Here is a 21518-nt window from a genome sequence, read left to right on the forward strand (position 1 = left end):
ATTTAAACCCTAATATCTAAAACCTCAACATACGCTCGAAAAACACGATAATTATTATATATTACGTCTTCGAGCGTTTTCCCGCCAAAATAAAAACATTTATCACAAAGTGTCTTTATTAAATGTTCATATTTTCATGATGAATGTTAATATGTACATTTAAAAAAGACACTTCGTGATGAATGTATTAATATGTACATTTAAAAAAGACACTTCGTGATGAATGTTATTAAAAAAGACACTAAATAATAACATTCATCACGAAATGTCTTTTCTAAATGTTCATATTTTCGTGTGATCTTGATGTCTGGAAAAAAATTCCAAAAAAACGAAATTTTTTTTTTTTTGCTTCTCCGCTTCCCCCGATTGGTTACTTCCCCATTTATCCTGCCCATATATATATATATATATATATATATATATATATATATATATATATATATATATATATATATATATATATATATATATATATATATATATATATATATATATATATATATATATATGATCCCATGCATCTTTTGCTGTGAATTCTCTGTATCCGTTTCTGACTTAGAGACGATTAACAACGTTGATGGCTACCTGGTCGGATAGTGAACCAAGAATCCATCCCCGTACAAAGCGAATCTGATCTGATTCCATGCCTTCATATCTTCCTCTTTCGCCTTTTCATTAATTAAAATAGGACTTACGATTTCACCATTTACGAAACCAAACATATCATGACTCCTTAAGAGACCGAGCATCTGATAGCTCCACACATCGTACGTGTTCTTACCATTCAGCTTAACAGTAACTAAAGTTGGAGCAATTACGTGTGAAGGGTATGGGTATTGGTATTCGTATTGATATATGTTTGGGTAAAAGCTTTCATTGGAAGTTGAGGCTGCCATCTCCATCTTAAATTCTATCTTCTTTCTTTTTTAATTTGTATATTTTCTTGCTTCTTTCTGTCAACTAGAAGAAGATGGAGTTGACCTTTTTCTGCTGATCCCAGATTGTAGCTAATTATTATTTTATTATTTATATTTATCTTATCTTATAATTATATAATTATAAAGTTACAATATAACAATTGATAGATGTCAAATAATGGGAGACTACTATAATAATCCTTAAAAAAACATGTTGACTCCCTGCCCTTAGCATGGAGCCAAGTTATCTTGCTAATACTTAATTATAGTTTGGCAAGACTTAACATGAAATCAGACACAGATGGTCATCATTTATATTATTAATGAATATATTTTAATGTATTTGTTTGATGGTCTATTTTGTGGTAATGTCTACACCAGTTAATGGAGTAAATAGCAAAACATTAAGTATAATTTGAACACACGAATCGCCACCAAACTACTCCATTAAATTAATAATTAAAAAAAAAAAAAAAAAATGTATTCAGACCTTTTTATTTGGAGAAGAGGAATATTATTACTCCAATCCACATCTATCAAAACCAATATACAAAAGTGATAAACAGAGCAAACACTTAAGATATTAACTAAAATGTCATAAAGAAAAATTTCAAGATTTATTTGTTCATTGAACAGATGAAAATTAAAACAAACACATCTCAGATATGATTTAGTTAGCATTTGTACTTATAATATAACAAAAATTTGAAGTAATTAACCTCCGCCAGCCATGGAACTTAATTGCGCTCTGTAACTTGACAGCAGTTGACGCATCGCCTGTAGCGATTGCACCATCGATCTGTTCGATAGCTTTATTGCAGTTAGTTATGTAAGTCTGAGCTAAATCATTTCATCTCTAATCGCCGGTTCCAGTGCGCCATAATCGTACAATAGATCTGGAAGTTACGAGTCGCTAGGGTTCGTAAAGCCATTTTAGTTCTGTAAATTGATTGGGAAATGAAAAAAATTCTGTCTTTGAAATGTACTTATTTGATTGAGATGATATTTTGAGGCTCACGATGTGAATTCGATAAAGATGCACTGTAGAGGGGTTTAGCCCTATCGTTCAACTCTTTCACTAACATTTTCCCTGTCACATCAGCACAAACTCTTTAACATTTCTTTCACTAAATACTCACTATCATAAACTTCACCACCACACTTTACCCATTTTTTTATTATTATTTAAAACTTAAATATAAATATAAATAACATTTATAAACAAAATAAAATACAAATAAAATTAATAAAAAAGACGATTACATTAAATAATAAAAATACGATTACAATAAAATTAAAATTAAACTACTAGTAAAAAAAAGGCACGATTAAAAAAAAAGAAGCACGAATACATAAAAAAAAGCACGAGTAAAAAAAACACGAATACATAAAAAAAACACTACTACATAAACAAAATACTGATTAATCGGTATGAAAACCATACGCACTACCATCGGTTTCGTGAGGAAGCTCATCCCAAATATGTTTCGTATACAACACGACATTTGCGGATTTGATTATTGCGGTTTCGAGTAGCCACGCCCATTTATCGTTATCCTCGAGCCACTCGAAGACGTTGTTTTTGCTATTCCAGTATGCAAAATGCAAAATCTCATCGCAATGAGCGTTTCGCCTTAAATAATCGAACAACTCGCCAACTAGAAGACCCGTAACCGTCACATCTACATAATCGACACCCCCACCGTCGTAGCGGTCCATGTCATCAGAAAACAACCCGCCACCGTGAATCTCGAACGTAACAGTGTTTGTGGAAACCATTTTTGTGTATAAAAATTGATAGTGAATTTTGAAAGAGTTAAAATTTGAAAGTGAGAATATGTATGTTTTTGGTTAAGTAGGGGGTATTTATATAGAAAATGGGTTAGAAAAAGGAAAAATAAAAAAAGAAAAACCAACGGCCGAATAAAAATTCAAACATTGGACGTGGGCCCCACTATTACATCCGTTACTCCCGTTGCAGGAGCAACTGGCGGGACCTGTGGCGAAATGCTGGCAGCGGTGGTGAGAGGGTGGCGGCTGGTGGCGGATGGTGGGTGGCGTACATAGCGGGTGGTTTTAGGGTTTGAAGTGATTAAGGTCTACTGGTATGGAAAAGTCAATACATGTAACATTCAAGGTGATTGCGATCATCCAGCAATCAATTTTTGAGGTGGTCCCCTCTTTGCAATGACACACTTTTTTTTCTTTTTTTTTTTTACGGAGAAAAGGAAATATATTATTAAGCCTTCATCGGAACGATGAATAAGAACAACATATTACATTAAACGAGGCATTTGAGCCGGGGAAAAAAGACGAGAAATTGAAAGAACAACAGGAATAAAAAGAAAAAGTCCTACAAAATAAAAATAAAACCCAACATTGAGAGGGCTTAATAAGCCCATTGTAAACTGGGCTCAAGAAACAACACTGTTGGAGACTAAGCCCACTTGATAGAACCATTGAAAACTGACCAGAGACGTGATAAAACCAGAAGCTCTAAACTTTCATTGAACGACGTCTTTAAAACTTCCTCTACAGCGAAATTGAGGAAACCGAAACCCGCGTTGCCATCTGTAATTGAAAAACGATGGATCCGTCTTGTCAGATACCCCAATTATTCGAAAAGCTTGAGCAGGCAGAAAATTGGAAAAGCAGACAAACAATTGGATGAAAGGGAAAGATTAAGCCCGCTAATAAAATAATCCGGCAAGTTGCAGGATTGAATTTGAACCTTTACTGAGAAGGGTTTAGGAGCTTGTTGAGAAAGTGATGATCCTTATAAACTTCGTATGTGCACGCTGAAGCAGAACTGTTGTTGTAAGCTGTACCTCTGCTAAGTAAGGCCATGGAATCCGGTCAGTGCTGATTAGTACACTTCACCATAACGCGGTCTCAAGCATTGCACCCCGCTTGAGGGATTCTTGGTTAATTAAGGAACTGTTTGTTCGAACACATAAAGGATTGGACCGTTAGGATAACCGAACGTGTTCATGGAAGTCAACCTTGACTTGGCCATGGTGTTCTTTATGGTTGAACTCTTTTCAAGGGCCTAACTATCTTTTAAACCCAATCACTAACGAAAGCATCAAAGCACATCACGTCTCTCGGATATGAAAAATCCTCTATCCTATTATGCTTAAGAAAGTTTAGACCATTGTGGAGTGTTAATCTGTCACCCAACCGAGTCGCTCAATTGGATGAGCCGTCTGAACGTGTATGCCTGTAGTCAGACTGCACGGGCGTCGGGGGTAAGGGACGTTGCTGTCTATTCAGAATTTTCAAGCCTATCGCATCACCGAGTGTCATGTCTTATGACATGGGCGTTTAGGACTAGTGTAATGAATATAAGGTCATTGTCTATCCATGAGCCAGCATTCCATAATCCCAGCAAAGTAACTGACTGAAATGTCCCGTTCTTATTGATTAAAAACGTTCCATATTAATTGATTTCGTTGCGAGGTTTTGACCTCTATATGAGACGTTTTTCAAAGACTGCATTCATTTTTAAAACAAACCATAACCTTTATTTCATAAATAAAGGTTTAAAAAGCTTTACGTAGATTATCAAATAATGATAATCTAAAATATCCTGTTTACACACGACCATTACATAATGGTTTACAATACAAATATGTTACATCGAAATCAGTTTCTTGAATGCAGTTTTTACACAATATCATACAAACATGGACTCCAAATCTTGTCCTTATTTTAGTATGCAACAGCGGAAGCTCTTAATATTCACCTGAGAATAAACATGCTTTAAACGTCAACAAAAATGTTGGTGAGTTATAAGTTTAACCTATATATATGAAATCGTAACAATAGACCACAAGATTTCATATTTCAATACACATCCCATACATAGAGATAAAAATCATTCATATGGTGAACACCTGGTAACCGACATTAATAAGATGCATATATAAGAATATCCCCATCATTCCGGGACACCCTTCGGATATGATATAAATTTCGAAGTACTAAAGCATCCGGTACTTTGGATGGGGTTTGTTAGGCCCAATAGATCTATCTTTAGGATTCGCGTCAATTAGGGTGTCTGTTCCCTAATTTTTAGATTACCAGACTTAATAAAAAGGGGCATATTCGATTTCGATAATTCAACCATAGAATGTAGTTTCACGTACTTGTGTCTATTTTGTAAATCATTTATAAAACCTGCATGTATTCTCATCCCAAAAATATTAGATTTTAAAAGTGGGACTATAACTCACTTTCACAGATTTTTACTTCGTCGGGAAGTAAGACTTGACCACTGGTTGATTCACGAACCTATAACAATATATACATATATATCGAAGTATGTTCAAAATATATTTACAACACTTTTAATATATTTTGATGTTTTAAGTTTATTAAGTCAGCTGTCCTCGTTAGTAACCTACAACTAGTTGTCCACAGTTAGATGTACAGAAATAAATCGATAAATATTATCTTGAATCAATCCACGACCCAGTGTATACGTATCTCAGTATTGATCACAACTCAAACTATATATATTTTGGAATCAACCTCAACCCTGTATAGCTAACTCCAACATTCACATATAGAGTGTCTATGGTTGTTCCGAAATATATATAGATGTGTCGACATGATAGGTCGAAACATTGTATACGTGTCTATGGTATCTCAAGATTACATAATATACAATACAAGTTGATTAAGTTATGGTTGGAATAGATTTGTTACCAATTTTCACGTAGCTAAAATGAGAAAAATTATCCAATCTTGTTTTACCCATAACTTCTTCATTTTAAATCCGTTTTGAGTGAATCAAATTGCTATGGTTTCATATTGAACTCTATTTTATGAATCTACACAGAAAAATTATAGGTTTATAGTCGGAAAAATAAGTTACAAGTCGTTTTTGTAAAGGTAGTCATTTCAGTCGAAAGAACGACGTCTAGATGACCATTTTAGAAAACATACTTCCACTTTGAATTTAACCATAATTTTTGGATATAGTTTCATGTTCATAATAAAAATCATTTTCTCAGAATAACAACTTTTAAATCAAAGTTTATCATAGTTTTTAATTAACTAACCCAAAACAGCCCGCGGTGTTACTACGACGGCGTAAATCCGGTTTTACGGTGTTTTTCGTGTTTCCAGGTTTTAAATCATTAAGTTAGCATATCATATAGATATAGAAAATGTGTTTAGTTGATTTTAAAAGTCAAGTTAGAAGGATTAACTTTTGTTTGCGAACAAGTTTAGAATTAACTAAACTATGATCTAGTGATTACAAGTTTAAACCTTCGAATAAGATAGCTTTATATGTATGAATCGAATGATGTTATGAACATCATTACTACCTTAAGTTCCTTGGATAAACCTACTGGAAAAGAGAAAAATGGATCTAGCTTCAACGGATCCTTGGATGGCTCGAAGTTCTTGAAGCAGAATCATGACACGAAAACAAGTTCAAGTAAGATCATCACTTGAAATAAGATTGTTATAGTTATAGAAATTGAACCAAAGTTTGAATATGATTATTACCTTGTATTAGAATGATAACCTACTGTAATAAACAAAGATTTCTTGAGGTTGGATGATCACCTTACAAGATTGGAAGTGAGCTAGCAAACTTGAAAGTATTCTTGATTTTATGTAACTAGAACTTGTAGAATATATGAAGAACACTTAGAACTTGAAGATAGAACTTGAGAGAGATCAATTAGATGAATAAAATTGAAGAATGAAAGTGTTTGTAGGTGTTTTTGGTCGTTGGTGTATGGGTTAGATATAAAGGATATGTAATTTTGTTTTCATGTAAATAAGTCATGAATGATTACTCATATTTTTTTAATTTTATGAGATATTTGATGCTAGTTGTCAAATGATGGTTCTCACATGTATTAGGTGACTCACATGGGCTGCTAAGAGCTGATCATTGGAGTGTATATACCAATAGTACATACATCTAAAAGCTGTGTATTGTACGAGTACGAATACGGGTGCATACGAGTAGAATTGTTGATGAAACTGAACGAGGATGTAATTGTAAGCATTTTTGTTAAGTAGAAGTATTTTGATAAGTGTATTGAAGTCTTTCAAAAGTGTATAAATACATATTAAAACACTACATGTATATACATTTTAACTGAGCCGTTAAGTCATCGTTAGTCGTTACATGTAAGTGCTGTTTTGAAACCTTTAAGTTAACGATCTTGTTAAATGTTGTTAACCCAATGTTTATAATATCAAATGAGATTTTAAATTATTATATTATCATGATATTATCATGTATGAATATCTCTTAATATGATATATATACATTAAATGTCTTTACAACGATAATCGTTACATATATGTCTCGTTTAAAAATCATTAAGTTAGTAGTCTTGTTTTTACATATGTAGTTCATTGTTAATATACTTAATGATATGTTTACTTATCATAGTATCATGTTAACTATATATATATATATATATATATATATATATATATATATATATATATATATATATATATATATATCCATATATATGTCATCATATAGTTTTTACAAGTTTTAACGTTCGTGAATCACCGGTCAACTTGGGTGGTCAATTGTCTATATGAAACATATTTCAATTAATCAAGTCTTAAAAAGTTTGATTGCTAAACATGTTAGAAACATTTAATCATGTAAATATCAATCTCAATTAATATATATAAACATGGAAAAGTTCGGGTCACTACAGTACCTACCCGTTAAATAAATTTCGTCCCGAAATTTTAAGCTGTTGAAGGTGTTGACGAATCTTCTGAAAATAGATGCGGGTATTTCTTCTTCATCTGATCTTCACGCTCCCAGGTGAACTCGGGTCCTCTACGAGCATTCCATCGAACCTTAACAATTGGTATCTTGTTTTGCTTAAGTCTTTTAACCTCACGATCCATTATTTCGACGGGTTCTTCGATGAATTGAAGTTTTTCGTTGATTTGGATTTCATCTAACGGAATAGTGAGATCTTCTTTAGCAAAACATTTGTTCAAATTCGAGACGTGGAAAGTGTTATGTACAGCCGCGAGTTGTTGAGGTAACTCAAGTCGGTAAGCTACTGGTCCGACACGATCAATAATCTTGAATGGTCCAATATACCTTGGATTTAATTTTTCTCGTTTACCAAATCGAACAACGCCTTTCCAAGGTGCAACTTTAAGCATGACCATCTCTCCAATTTCAAATTCTATATCTTTTCTTTTAATGTCAGCGTAGCTCTTTTGTCGACTTTGAGCGGTTTTCAACCGTTGTTGAATTTGGATGATCTTCTCGGTAGTTTCTTGTATAATCTCCGGACCCGTAATCTGTCTATCCCCCACTTCACTCCAACAAATCGGAGACCTGCACTTTCTACCATAAAGTACTACTATATATAAATCAAAACACAAATAAAATGTTAATAATTTAATAGAAGGAAAAAATAAAATAAAGACATAGTCTAATTTTTATAACAATTAATAGGAAAAAATACACATGGTGTGAACATGGGGAGCGTACGACAATTCTACAAACTTAAACGATTCATTTTTTAGGTGTGTTTTAGTGTGTGTATAATATAATATAATATAATGTCTACGTTGCAGTGCGGCCGTTCATTGGAAAGAGAGTATGTAACTTGATAAAAGAACCCAACCCTCACTTTCGTAATATTCGTCTCTATTATTCCAAACCGGTTTTTGAAGTCACACGAGAAAATGCATATAAGGTTGTTACAGGTAAGTGGATATTTTCCCCGATGCAATTCGGAGCGTCAATGAAGATGGTCACAACTTTATTCTATATGCTGTGATAAATCGTTCAGAAAAGGTTTACAACCTGCTTCATAAAATGAGCGAACATAGGAATATTTACAGACAAATGAAAGACTCTTGAGGCAATAACCTCTTGCACCTGGCTGAAAAATTAGCACATACCAACAAACTGAAAATTATATCAGGGGCAGCTTTGTAAATGCAACGAGAACTTCAATGGTTTAAGGTAAAACATTATGTATGACTCGAAATTTTATTCCGCATAGAAGCTGGAATTAAGACCAGCCTTATTTATCTAGCTATCATGGTTAACAATTGTGTCATAATATATAGTGTAGGAAGTTGAAGAGTTTGTATGTCCCTTAAATACCACACAAAAGAACTTGGCTGGTGAAACTCCACAAATGGTTTTTTCAAGAGAACATAAGGAGTTGGTGATTGAGGGAGAAGAATGGACAAAGAAAACGGCCGAGTCATACATGATTACAGCTGCTTTAATAACCACCATTGTGTTTGCAGCCGCGATTACAGTACCTGGAGGAAACAGTCAGAATAACGGGACACCACTTTTTACCAACAAAGTTCCATTCACAATATTTGCTATAGCAGATGCTTTGTCATTATTCACAGCAGTTAAATCATTGTTGATATTTTTATCGATTCTCACCACGAGGTTTGCTGAACAAGACTTTCTGTTCAAGTTACCTGAAAGATTGATAATCGGTCTAGCAACCCTATTCATCACGACGACAGCCATGATCATAGCTTTTGGTGCAACGTTGTTCATGGTGTTTGGACAAGAGAGCTTGTGGGTTCTTATTCCGATAGGTGCATCAACATGCCTACCAATTATTTCTTTTGTGACCTTGCAGCTTCCTCTTATCATAGATTTGATCAGCGCCACATATGGACGCAGTATCTTTGATAAAAGGAAACCCGTTCACCCCTTTTACTGAATCCTTTTTTTATATTTGATGGCATGTACCCATGGTTACTTATTCATTAAATTATTCTAATCTAATAAGAAATATCATTTCAACTTAAACGACTCAAAATCGTTTAATTAAAACCGGTCATAAAAAATTCTTTTTTTTAGATAGGAGCGGCGCACCAAACCTAGGTGCGGCGCTTTTGAAGACCCAAGAGCGGCGCTTTTGATGCCAAAAGCGGCGCTTCTACTGCCTGATGAAAAACACCACCAAAGACTGACTAGGAGCGGCGCTTTTACTCCAAAAGCGGCGCTCTTGTACCTGGGAAATGCAGTTTTGAATTTTGACTAAGTGTCATCCCAACCCAAATACTCCAACACAAGTTCACACCCAATAATCCCAAGCACAAGTCTAATATGACTCAAAATACATTTAACTCATAAAATAAAAGTATTTTAACAACAAAGCGGGCACAACGACCCGTTAAATACGTTAAAGCAGCGATTTCGACCCCAATGAGTTTAATTTCCAAACAAACGACGAGCATGATGTTTGGGGATAAACTACCCAATCCTAGGTCGAATCCAAAAGTAATCCAAGCAAGCAACCAAAAGGGAAATCATCTATATCCCGAGTATACCCTTGCCAAATCCGCTTCCGAACCTAAAATTGTAAACAACGAGAGGGTAAGCTAATGCTTAGTGAATGCAATACTTATACTTATACATATATAGTTTACCTGCACGCATCCACATACAAATACCATTCAAACAATGCATAAACGAGCTAGTATCACCAAAATACAACTACCAACAACGTTAGTATATAATTCACCACTAATATAAACTAAACGTAACAAGGCATAAACATGCTAAACATTCTCTCGCTTTGGTACTACCGAATTGTAGTCGACCAATCTCGCCGAGTCCAACTCGCAATGATGTCACCGACTTGTGAATCATCATAACGTGTCACCGACTTGTGAATCACCTACCACGACCTAAGGGGTCACCGAATTGTGAACCACCATGAAGTGTCACCGACTTGTGAGTCACCCACCAACACATACGAGGTCACCGACTTGTGAACCTCCATGAGGTGTCACCGACTTGTAAATCACTATACGATGTCACCGACTCGTGAGTCACCCGTTGACACATACGAGGTCACCGACTTGTGAACCTCCATGAGGTGTCACCGACTTGTGAATCACCATAGGGTGTCACCGACTTGTGAATCACCCACCAAGACACTACCGACTCGTAGTTCTCATCACACATACTATCAATAAGCCACCGGCTTATGACATAACTCACGATGTGGCACCGAAGACCCACATCGCGTACGAGTAGATAAACTACATACATACATGTATAAATATTGCACTCACCTTAGCGCCTTGATGAATGCATTCGAATAATTCGCAACTCTTCAATGGAATGTACCTATTCCTTTTATCACATAACAACAACACAATTAGGGTGGATTTACAAACCAACCTAAATTGACCCTAAGTGACATTTCGACCCAAATGCACTTCCAAGCACAACCAGCGCCCAAACTAACCAATAATCACTAACTTTGAATATCAAATCAAAAAATGAAATTCGGAGTTAGAACTTACCATAACAACCAAAACGTAGCTAGGAACGAGATGAACAACTTTAACACTTGCACCTTGAAGAGATTTCACCTCCTTCTTCTCCAATCCAAGCTTTATCTCTCTAAAAATGGAGCTTTCTCACTCTAGAAACATGAGAGGATTGTGTGGGTGAGGATAAGGTTGAAATGAGCTCCAATCTACCAGTTTGTGGCTTAAAACCCATCCCCAGGTGAAAGGACCAATTTGCCCCTCATTTAACTCTTCAAAATTTCAAACAGTACCCAATCATGACCAAAAGCGGCTCTTAGCCCAAGAGCAGCGCTCCTAGAGCCTTTCAGCTCAACACTAGTTATTAAAAACGTCCGGGCTTGAATCACGATCGTCTGAGCTTTTGATTCGCTTCAATCCGAGTTCGTATGAGGAAGTTATGGCCCAAACGGTGAACTCGCGCATAACCTCGCAGCACACACCAAGCTTTTGCACATCAAATTTCCGACACTCCCAAACATTCGCGCTACGAAAAACGGGGTGTTAAAACTCTCCCCCATCTAAACTGGATCTCGTCCTCGCGATCTAAGCCTCATCGAGAACAAGGAAGGTACGCCTTCCTCAACTTTCGAGTTCTCAAACAACCCTGGACCCTTCGATGCCGCCATTGCATCCTATAAGTCCCACTTCTTTGAAACGTAACGTTTTACCCTGTAACGATCGCTCCAAATTCATATGGACGAACACGTCATTCATCGATTTTATTGCGAGGTATTTGACCTCTATATGATACGTTTTGTAAACATTGCATTCTTTTGAAAAGGCACACCATAAATGAATATTTAAATCAAAGGTTTTCGACATCTGATGATTTCTACATATAGACAATCACCGTAAATAATAGTTTACAATAGTACTTCCGTTGACCATGCAGTCAAAATAAGATACATGGTGATGATTTGGTGAATGCAACGTTTTCTTGAAAAATATGCCATGTAAGACTCCATGCACATAGCTTGTCTAACATATAAGCAAACAACGGAAGACTTCTAGGGAACCTGAGTTTAAACATGCTAACAAGTGTCAACACAAAGGTTGGTGAGTCCATAATTTTAATGTTTTGCATAATTTGTACATAAAGGTGGATCACAAGATTTCAGTTGTTTCATCCGAAACGTTTATCAAAATATTCTACAAGATTGAGCACCCTGGTAACTAAGCTTTAACGCCTATATAAGTACCCCTGTTTTAATATACATGCAACCAATATGTACAATACAAACAATTCAACGTGTACTAAACTCAAATAGCATACGTCTGTTTTATAGTTCAGGCTAGGGTTTCTATACCTGGAACAGACGGGGATGTCAAGTCCTATGGATCCATATATAACTACTCGCGTCCACCAGTTCTTATAACTGGCAGTTACTAGTTATCAAAGCTAAGGGATTTTCGGTTCAAACTCGGTGTAGAATTTAGTATGTACTTGTATCCAATGCGTTTAAAATAAATTGCATGTACTCTCAGCCCAAAAATATAGATTGCAAAAGCAATTAAAAATGGAGCAAATGAAACTCACCTTAGCAGCACATAAAGTTGTTCACCGAAATGTGATCGAAACTCGGAATACCAAATAACCGTAGATCTCAACGTATCAATATTGTGATTCAATATTGCAGGAAAGTACGTAGACACAATGGAGATGATAAACACTAGGTTTGACTTGCAAACAATACCCATGAACATTACCCGTAACCTCCAAAGCTATAACCCATAATTTCCTTAGCTTTAACCCGTTTGAGAACCCATTTTGAAAGTGACACGCTCATGACCTCGTATTAGTATTTTATGTATAATAATACTACTAATAATAATAATATGATTAATAATAATAATAATATTAATCTTATTAATAATAATAATAATAATAATAATAATAATAATAATAATAATAATAATAATAATAATAATAATAATAATAATAATAATAATAATAATAATAATAATAATAATAATAATACGGAGTAAAGATAGATAGATGTGTGTTTGTGAAGTAAACTGATCGAGCTTTTATAGATCTCTCCTGAATTCAGACCCCATGCGATCACATGGGTTCTGTGTCTATATGCCATGCGATTGCATGGCTGCTCCTGCCAGCTCACATTTTTTTTGTAATTTAGCTCGTTGACATAATTAAATATTAATATAATATATATAATTTAAATTAATTAATTATATATTATATTATATTCCCGTGCATAGTTGATTTTTAATTTTTGTTCCGATAAGTCGTACGTTGTTACTCGACTTATGTCCAGGTTCCGGGTTTTCGAACGTTACTTCGTACGCTTAGAAAACTAGCACTATACGTTTAGTGACTCGTACCTTTGTCAAAATATAGACTTAAATTATCCATAAACTATACCACTCGAAATATAACTCATACATTTGAGTGTTTTGGTCATTTACTTCTATAAATCATCGTCTCGTAATTTATTAATATGATAGTATTTATCAAACGTTTCATAACCAAGTTAATATCTATTCTCAATATTTATAAACACGTTTTTAAATATACGTCGCAAGCTATTCATACAATTAATATTCCAACTTTATCATAAATAATAAAATAGATATTTAAACCAATAAGTTTAATGCACAGTATCATACAATTAATACTTGTTACGCTTTCGAGTTATAGTATATATATGTATCTATTTACATATAATTGTTCGCGAATCGTCGAGAACAGTCAATGGGTAATTGAACGTATGAAAGTAGTTCAAAAATATTAAGATTCAGTTTTACAGACTTTGCTTATCGTGTCGAAAAAGTTAATCATACAAAGATTAAGTTTAATTTTGGTCAGAAATTTCCGGGTCATCACAGTACCTACCCGTTAAAGAAATTTTGTCCGGAAATTTGAGTGAGGTCGTCATGGCTAACAATAAAAATGTTTTCATGATGAATATGAGTTGATAAATAGAATTTTATCACCGTTGAATAATATAGATAAAAAAATTCGATTACTCGAAGCGTATGCGAGAAGTTTTCGTAAAAGAGTGAAATGGATATTCATCTTATCTTTTGACGTAGTAACGATTGATTTCCGGAATTTAAGGAATAGAAAATCTTCATAATCTAAATAAGATTTGATTCTTCGAGAATTAAGGATATTAAGATCTTCTTTAATTAGATGCGGTCACCTGCCTCGATTGCTCTGTCTGTTATTTCCCTATAAATTAACCTCTTATGTTTCATTTATTTTTACCACTCCTATAATCTTCTTCCTTATTTCATACTTCTTAATAGATTGTGAAAATGCTTAATCCAGTTCTGATTCTTGATATTTTCTTGGCTATCGTATCCTTCATTCTTCTTTTTCATCTACCACCAGAGGAGGTTATTTTCTTCTATTATTACCTTCGGGTTATAGTGTTTTTCATTCTCCCGTGTCTTTATATTTCTATACGCATTGATATACACGGTTTGTAATTTCTGGGTCGTTATTGGCGTTTATATATTTCCTTATTTTTCGGAGTCCCTGCTGCTGTCTTCTATATTCATTATCATCCACAGTTAGTGCTCTCTCCAATTTACTGTGATATTTACTCCTCCTTATATTTCGAAGCTTCATGTTTTTGTCTTCTCTTCTCGACCTTAAGTACGGTAAGTAATTATCCAGAATTCGTAGGTATGAAGTTTTGGATGAACATAACTAATGGTCTAAGAAAGAAATTGTAATGGCACGATCTTGATTTGTCAAATTACCAGAATATCCGAAAAAGACCCAATCATCAAGAAAATTATTTTCTTGATATGTTTAGAGGTTAAATAGAATGAAAGAGTTATGTAACATGGTTCATGATGAGGGTGTGATCTGTGAACCTTTATCACGTTCCATTAGAAACTTAGCATGACTTACTGTAATATAATCACGTTGATCAAGTGTCATTATATTATACTAACTCATACTTCAATTCCCAACACTACTTCAAAAACATCCATTTTTCGAAATTTTCAGGATTTAGAAACTAAAATAGTTTCTTTTATGATGTAATACAGATAGCGCAAAGAGATAAATGATTTCAGATAAGAATATTTGTGAAAATATCTTCAGAAATATCGAAGATATTTATAATGAAAGATACGATGATATCTTAGAATTTTTAATATTGAAGGATGATGAAGAATATTTGTTCGTAAAGGTTTAGAGTCAGGAGCAAAGTATTCGTTAATGACTTCAGCAGACACTGAATTATTTGGATTCTTTGAAGGCAGGTTTATTCTTTGTGATTTGTCCACAGCCTCCTTCATGGTTTGCTCAATTCGTTTTCCAGTACCAAATTTTCTATTTTTCTGTGCTTTTACAACACACTACTCTTTATCATCAAACTTTTGACTGTTTAAATTCGTTTACAGTTTTTGCTGCTTCATCAGCATTTTTCCAAAATTCGGAGAACTAGTTTCGCAGTTTGGCTTGTTTTTCAGAAACTTCACATTCGAAGTAAGTAAGTCTAGGAGATAGACATTATATGTATATATATATATATATAACTGTTGGCGTAGAATTGCTGCGAAATTCGAAATACTGATTGCTAATTCCTGGTAGTTGGTATGGCAATTATTGTTACAAGATGTGGATGAGTACATGATAGGGTTTCAATGAACAATTATAATGGTTTTTCGGAGAGACTTAAACCAATGAGTAATGAAGTTGCTGGTAAGTTTACTGCTAATGTGGTGGAACATGAAAGGTTCCCCGGTAACAAGAACGTATATGTCAATAGTTACAATAAGGCTAATCTGAAAATTCGAAGTTGGCTGGTTGGAAGTGTGATAAAACTGTATACTTTGAAAAGGATTGTAAGATTATTTTCGGTAATAACAATGCTAAAGGATCTTTCACAGTTTTGAAGTCAAAGTATAGCTTTGAAAGATGTAGAAATCTAAGAATGATGTCACTTGTTAAATCTTGACTTGGATTCTGTTCTGTCAGAATATGTAATTGAATTTGAATAAGAATAGTTGTTCAGATTTTGATGAACGAATGTATAGCGTTGTGAAAGTAGTGGGTATAGTCAATAATTTTTGAATCAAAATTGAAGAATGTACAGTGTAACATATTAATTGTGAACTTATATATTTCCCGGGTATTACCTACCCGTTAAAAATTTCACAAGTAATATTTTGTACAGAAGAATTTTACTACAGTCTTTATGAAAATATATGTATGAATATTTTCTTGAGATGTAATACAGATTTAATGAGTTAATATCATATTAAGCTCATTTAATTTTCGGCTGGATTAGAAATGAATAATCTCTAAAACATTAAAGATTTCATAATCTTTGTGGAGTATTTCACTAACGTAATCAATACTTTATTATTCAGTTTTATTGATATTTCCTCAGTGAATCATGTTGGTGCTTATGGAACTCTCGCTAACTTCGCAAGGTACGAATGATGTTTTCTGGAAAGTTTCAAGTACATCGAAAATGAAAGTGTAAAATCAATCATGTATTTGAATAATACACTTGATTTATTATGAAATGGAATCTATTAAGTCAAAGCAGAGATTATAGTTAACGATTGTTAAGTCATTAACGAAGGATGTATAGCATATTAGTAACATGAACTAACCGAGTAGTACCTACCAGTTATGATTCACATGTAATAGCTTAGTACGAAAAGATTTATTTTGATTTCAAATTTCACATATATATATATATATATATATATATATATATATATATATATATATATATATATATATATATATATATATATATATATATAAAATATACATATAATTTCTTCAGGGGAAATGAGTTAATACTTCATAACTCGTTGATACAATATATGCGTTGTTGATTTGTGATGATGTTGGTGATTATGGAACTGGTGGAAATCGTGATGTTATAGGTGCTGCTAGTGCTGACGATGCTGATAGTACTGACGTGCTGGTGATGCTGACGGTACTGTTGATGCTGCTTGTATAACAAGTCTAGCTTGTAAATCGTGCACTATTCCTGTCAGGGTTTCACTTTATTATTTCTATCCGCCCACTTCTAATTTACAATATGCATTAGAATATATAATCTCTAAAACTTTTAGAAGCTACATATTCTCTGCAGAATATTTCTTCGATGAAGTTATGAATCAATACTTCATCGTTTTTTGTTGTTGATATTCCTTGGTATCTATAGGGCGCATGACGTTGATGCTCGTGGGATAGATTGTGAAGTTGAGGTTTGCGATGCGGTTGTTGTTGGTGGTGGTAATGGTACTGTTGGTGTTGTTATCGGTGGTACTATTGATGCCGGTGATGCTGCTGGTGCTTGTAACCTTTGCACCATATTCTCCAAAGCCACTACCCGAGCGCGAAGCTCGTTGACTTCTTCTATTACACCGGGATGATTGTTAGTTCGGACGAGCGGATGAATAAGATTCAGAATTTGAGATAGTATATTATCGTGATGAGATACTCTGGAAATGAGAGAGAAAATAGTGTCTCGAACAGGTTCGCCGGTAAGTGCTTCAGGTTCTTTGCCAAGAGGGAAATGTGGTGGATGGAAAGGATCACCTTCTTCTTGTCTCCAATGACTAAGCAGGTTACGAACCCATTCCCAATTCATCCAGAATAGGTGATGGCTGATTGGTTGATCCATTCCGGTTACACTGTCTTCGGAATTCAGGTGAATATCTATATCGGAATAGCTGTCGGAGTTTAAGGAATTTGAACTAGATACGGGATCCATCTTGTATAATTAGGGAGATGATTTTTGATATGAATTAGATTATAGAATTTAGTTTGGTATTCTTCAATACATAATTTACATATGTATATATAATACTAAATTCCATAAATCACGGAGAAAATTTCGGACGATGTTAGGAAAAGTTTACAGTAACAGATACGCTAAGATATGAATTTTTGTCTATACACTATTTATGCAATAAATGCAGGAAAACGTGTCTAGACTTAAGAATGATAAGCATGTAATTTCCGACAAGAAATGATAAGCAAAACTTCTAACATTTAGACACGGTCGAAGTCTAGACTTACTAATGCATCTTAACAACTATCAGTTAGACACACTCATGCAAGACCTGGTTCGCTAGGACCAACGCTCTGATACCAACTGTGACGATCGCTCCAAATCCATATGGACGAACACGTCATTCATCGATTTCATTGGGAGGTATTTGACCTCTATATGATACGTTTTGTAAACATTGCATTCTTTTGAAAAGGCACACCATAAATGAATATTTAAATCAAAGGTTTTCGACATCAGATGATTTCTACATATAGACAATCACCATAAATAATAGTTTACAATAGTACTTCCGTTGACAATGCAGTCAAAATAAGATACATGGTGATGATTTGGTGAATGCAACGTTTTCTTGAAAAATATGCCATGTAAGACTCCATGCACATAGCTTGTCTAACATATAAGCAAACAGCGGAAGACTTCTAGGGAACCTGAGAATAAACATGCTAACAAGTGTCAACACAAAGGTTGGTGAGTTCATAATTTTAATGTTTTGCATAATTTGTACATAAAGGTGGATCACAAGATTTCAGTTGTTTCATCCGAAACGTTTATCAAAATATTCTACTAGATTGAGCACCCTGGTAACTAAGCTTTAACGTCTATATAAGTTCCCCTGTTTTAACATACATGCAACCAAAATGTACAATACACGCAATCCAACGTGTACTAAACTCAAATAGCATACGTCTGTTTTATAGTTCAGGCTAGGGTTTCTATATCTGGAACAGACGGGGATGTCAAGCCCTATGGATCCATATATAACTACTCGCGCCCACCAGTTCTTATAACCGGCAGTTACTAGTTACCAAAGTTAAGGGATTTTCGGTTCAAACTCGGTGTAGAATTTAGTATGTGCTTGTATCCAATGCGTTTAAAATAAATTGCATGTATTCTCAGCCCAAAAATATAGATTGCAAAAGCAATTAAAAAGGGAGCAAATGAACTCACCTTAGCAGCACATAAAGTTGTTCACCGAAATGTGATCGAAACTCGGAATACCAAATAACCGTAGATCTCAACATATCAATATTGTGATTCAATATTGCAGGAAAGTACGTAGACACAACGGAGATGCTAAACACTAAGTTTGACTTGCAAACAATACCCATGAACATTACCCATAACCTCCAAAGCTATAACCCATAATTTCCTTAGCTTTAACCCATTTGAGAACCCATTTTGAAAGTGACGCGCTCATGACCTCGTCGTAGTATTTTATGTATAATAATACTACTATTAATAATAAGATTAATAATAGTAATAATATTAATCTTAATAATAATAATAATAATAATAATAATAATAATAATAATAATAATAATAATAATAATAATAATAATAATAATAATAATAATAATAATAATATAAATAATAATACGGAGTAAAGATAGATAGATGTGTGTTTGTGAAGTAAACTGATCGAGCTTTTATAGATGTCTCCTGAATTCAGACCCCATGCGATCGCATGGGTTCTGTGCCTATATGCCATGCGATCGTATGGCTGCTCCTGCCAGCTCACATTTGTTTTGTAATTTAGCTCGTCGACATAATTAAATATTAATATAATATATATAATTTAAATTAATTAATTATATATTATATTATATTCCCGTGCATAGTTGTTTTGTAATTTTTGTTCCGATAAGTCGTACGTCGTTACTCGACTTATGTCCCGGTTCCGGTTTTTTGAACGTTACTTCGTACACTTAGAAAATTAGCACTATACGTTTAGTGACTCATACTTTTGTCAAAATATAGACTTAAATTATCCATAAACTATACCACTCGAAATATAACTCATACATTTGAGTGTTTTGGTCATTTACTTCTATAAATCATCGTCTCGTAATTTATTAATATAATAGTATTTATCAAACGTTTCATAACCAAGTTAATATCTATTCTTAATATTTATAAACACGTTTTTAAATATACGTCACAAGCTATTCATACAATTAATATTCCAACTTTATCATAAATAATTAAATAGATATTTAAACCAATAAGTTTAATGCACAGTATCATACAATTAATACTTGTTACGCTTTCAAGTTATAGTATATATATGTATCTATTTACATATAATTGTTCGCGAATCGTCGAGAACCGTCAATGGGTAATTGAACATATGAAAGTAGTTCAAAAATATTGTGATTCAGTTTTACAGACTTTGCTTATCGTGTCGGAAACGTTAATCATACAAAGATTAAGTTTAAATTTGGTCTGAAATTTCCGGGTCATCACATACCCACACCATGATCCTCCATAATTCCTTGGCACACTCTAATTTACCACTTAGAGTATCCTCGCCAACCATCAACTAATTTGGGTCATTCACACCACGCACACGGTGATGAAATTTCACGCAACTCTTCGGTAACTCCAACCGACATGCAACCTTGCACGACTCGCAATCCGTTCACCATTTCCCTGTGAACATTGTTTCAATCATCTTTAAGGACCATCTCGTCACTTCTCGCGCATATAAGTCCTCAATACACCAGAGAACTCGCTCTCGAACGCTCTCTACACTAACATATCTCTACACGAGACAGTCAAAATCAACAATCTACGTCCCTAGTTCACTCACCAACGGGACGACTTTCGACAAATCGCTCGAGTACGCCTACCAGACCGAGGCAACACCGTACCTTCTGGGTACATACTCCCCAACTTAGGGTTTTAACCCCACACTATCACCGTCAAGATGATAACATCTCGCTGAAATTGTGACATTCCACAACACACATGACCGGTCTCGACGTTGGTCACGCTCAACAATTCTTCGTGGATTTACAACAAGGCACACGAACCTTGACCTTTCAAATCGGTCAAATGTTAACACCCGCTAATCATCACAATAAACCATTATCGTACCTTCGGGTTTCACATTGGTACCCAAGTACGTGGTAATCACACCACCGGAGTGAAACATTCCTCTAGCATGTATACGGAGGCACCTAACGCAGTGTTATGCAACTCCCATTACTACCATCGAGTCTCAAGAGTTCGACCCTTACGGGGTCTACTCTTGGTGTCACACGTCACCTGACTACTCGATGTCGCACAAATCCAACGAACCTTACGGCCCAACGCCTACAACTTTCTAGCGACACCCGCTAGTCACTATCCACCTAGGCCTAAAAACTAGCCTATTTCTCTTTCAACTCATCACTAAGGAGACGCTTGGAAAAGCCAAGACTTACACCCTCCCGCGCACCGTCGCAATCGTTAGCACGGTTATCAACACACTTCA

The 21518-nt window shown here is 34.5% G+C and overlaps 1 protein-coding gene across 1 annotated transcript; it reads left to right on the forward strand.

The window, feature by feature from the left end:
• The first annotated feature begins 2794 nt into the window (after positions 1-2794).
• LOC139843095 (ankyrin repeat-containing protein NPR4-like) lies at positions 2795-9634 on the forward strand. The gene is made up of 5 exons (XM_071833170.1): positions 2795-2798; positions 2899-2967; positions 8511-8642; positions 8729-8733; positions 9017-9634. The coding sequence occupies exons 1-5, from the start codon at positions 2795-2797 to the stop codon at positions 9632-9634; spliced, it is 828 nt and encodes a 275-aa protein (XP_071689271.1).
• The last annotated feature ends 11884 nt before the right edge of the window (positions 9635-21518 follow it).

This window comes from Rutidosis leptorrhynchoides, chromosome 4 (genome assembly GCF_046630445.1).
Source record: "Rutidosis leptorrhynchoides isolate AG116_Rl617_1_P2 chromosome 4, CSIRO_AGI_Rlap_v1, whole genome shotgun sequence".
In the NCBI taxonomy this organism is placed as follows: domain Eukaryota; kingdom Viridiplantae; phylum Streptophyta; class Magnoliopsida; order Asterales; family Asteraceae; genus Rutidosis; species Rutidosis leptorrhynchoides.

Bases quoted from the DNA above. Each gene is read 5' to 3' on its own strand.
- LOC139843095 (XM_071833170.1), top strand. The intron at 2,968-8,510 runs GTGGGTGGCGTA...TCTACGTTGCAG, and splicing joins GTGGCGGCTGGTGGCGGATG to TGCGGCCGTTCATTGGAAAG.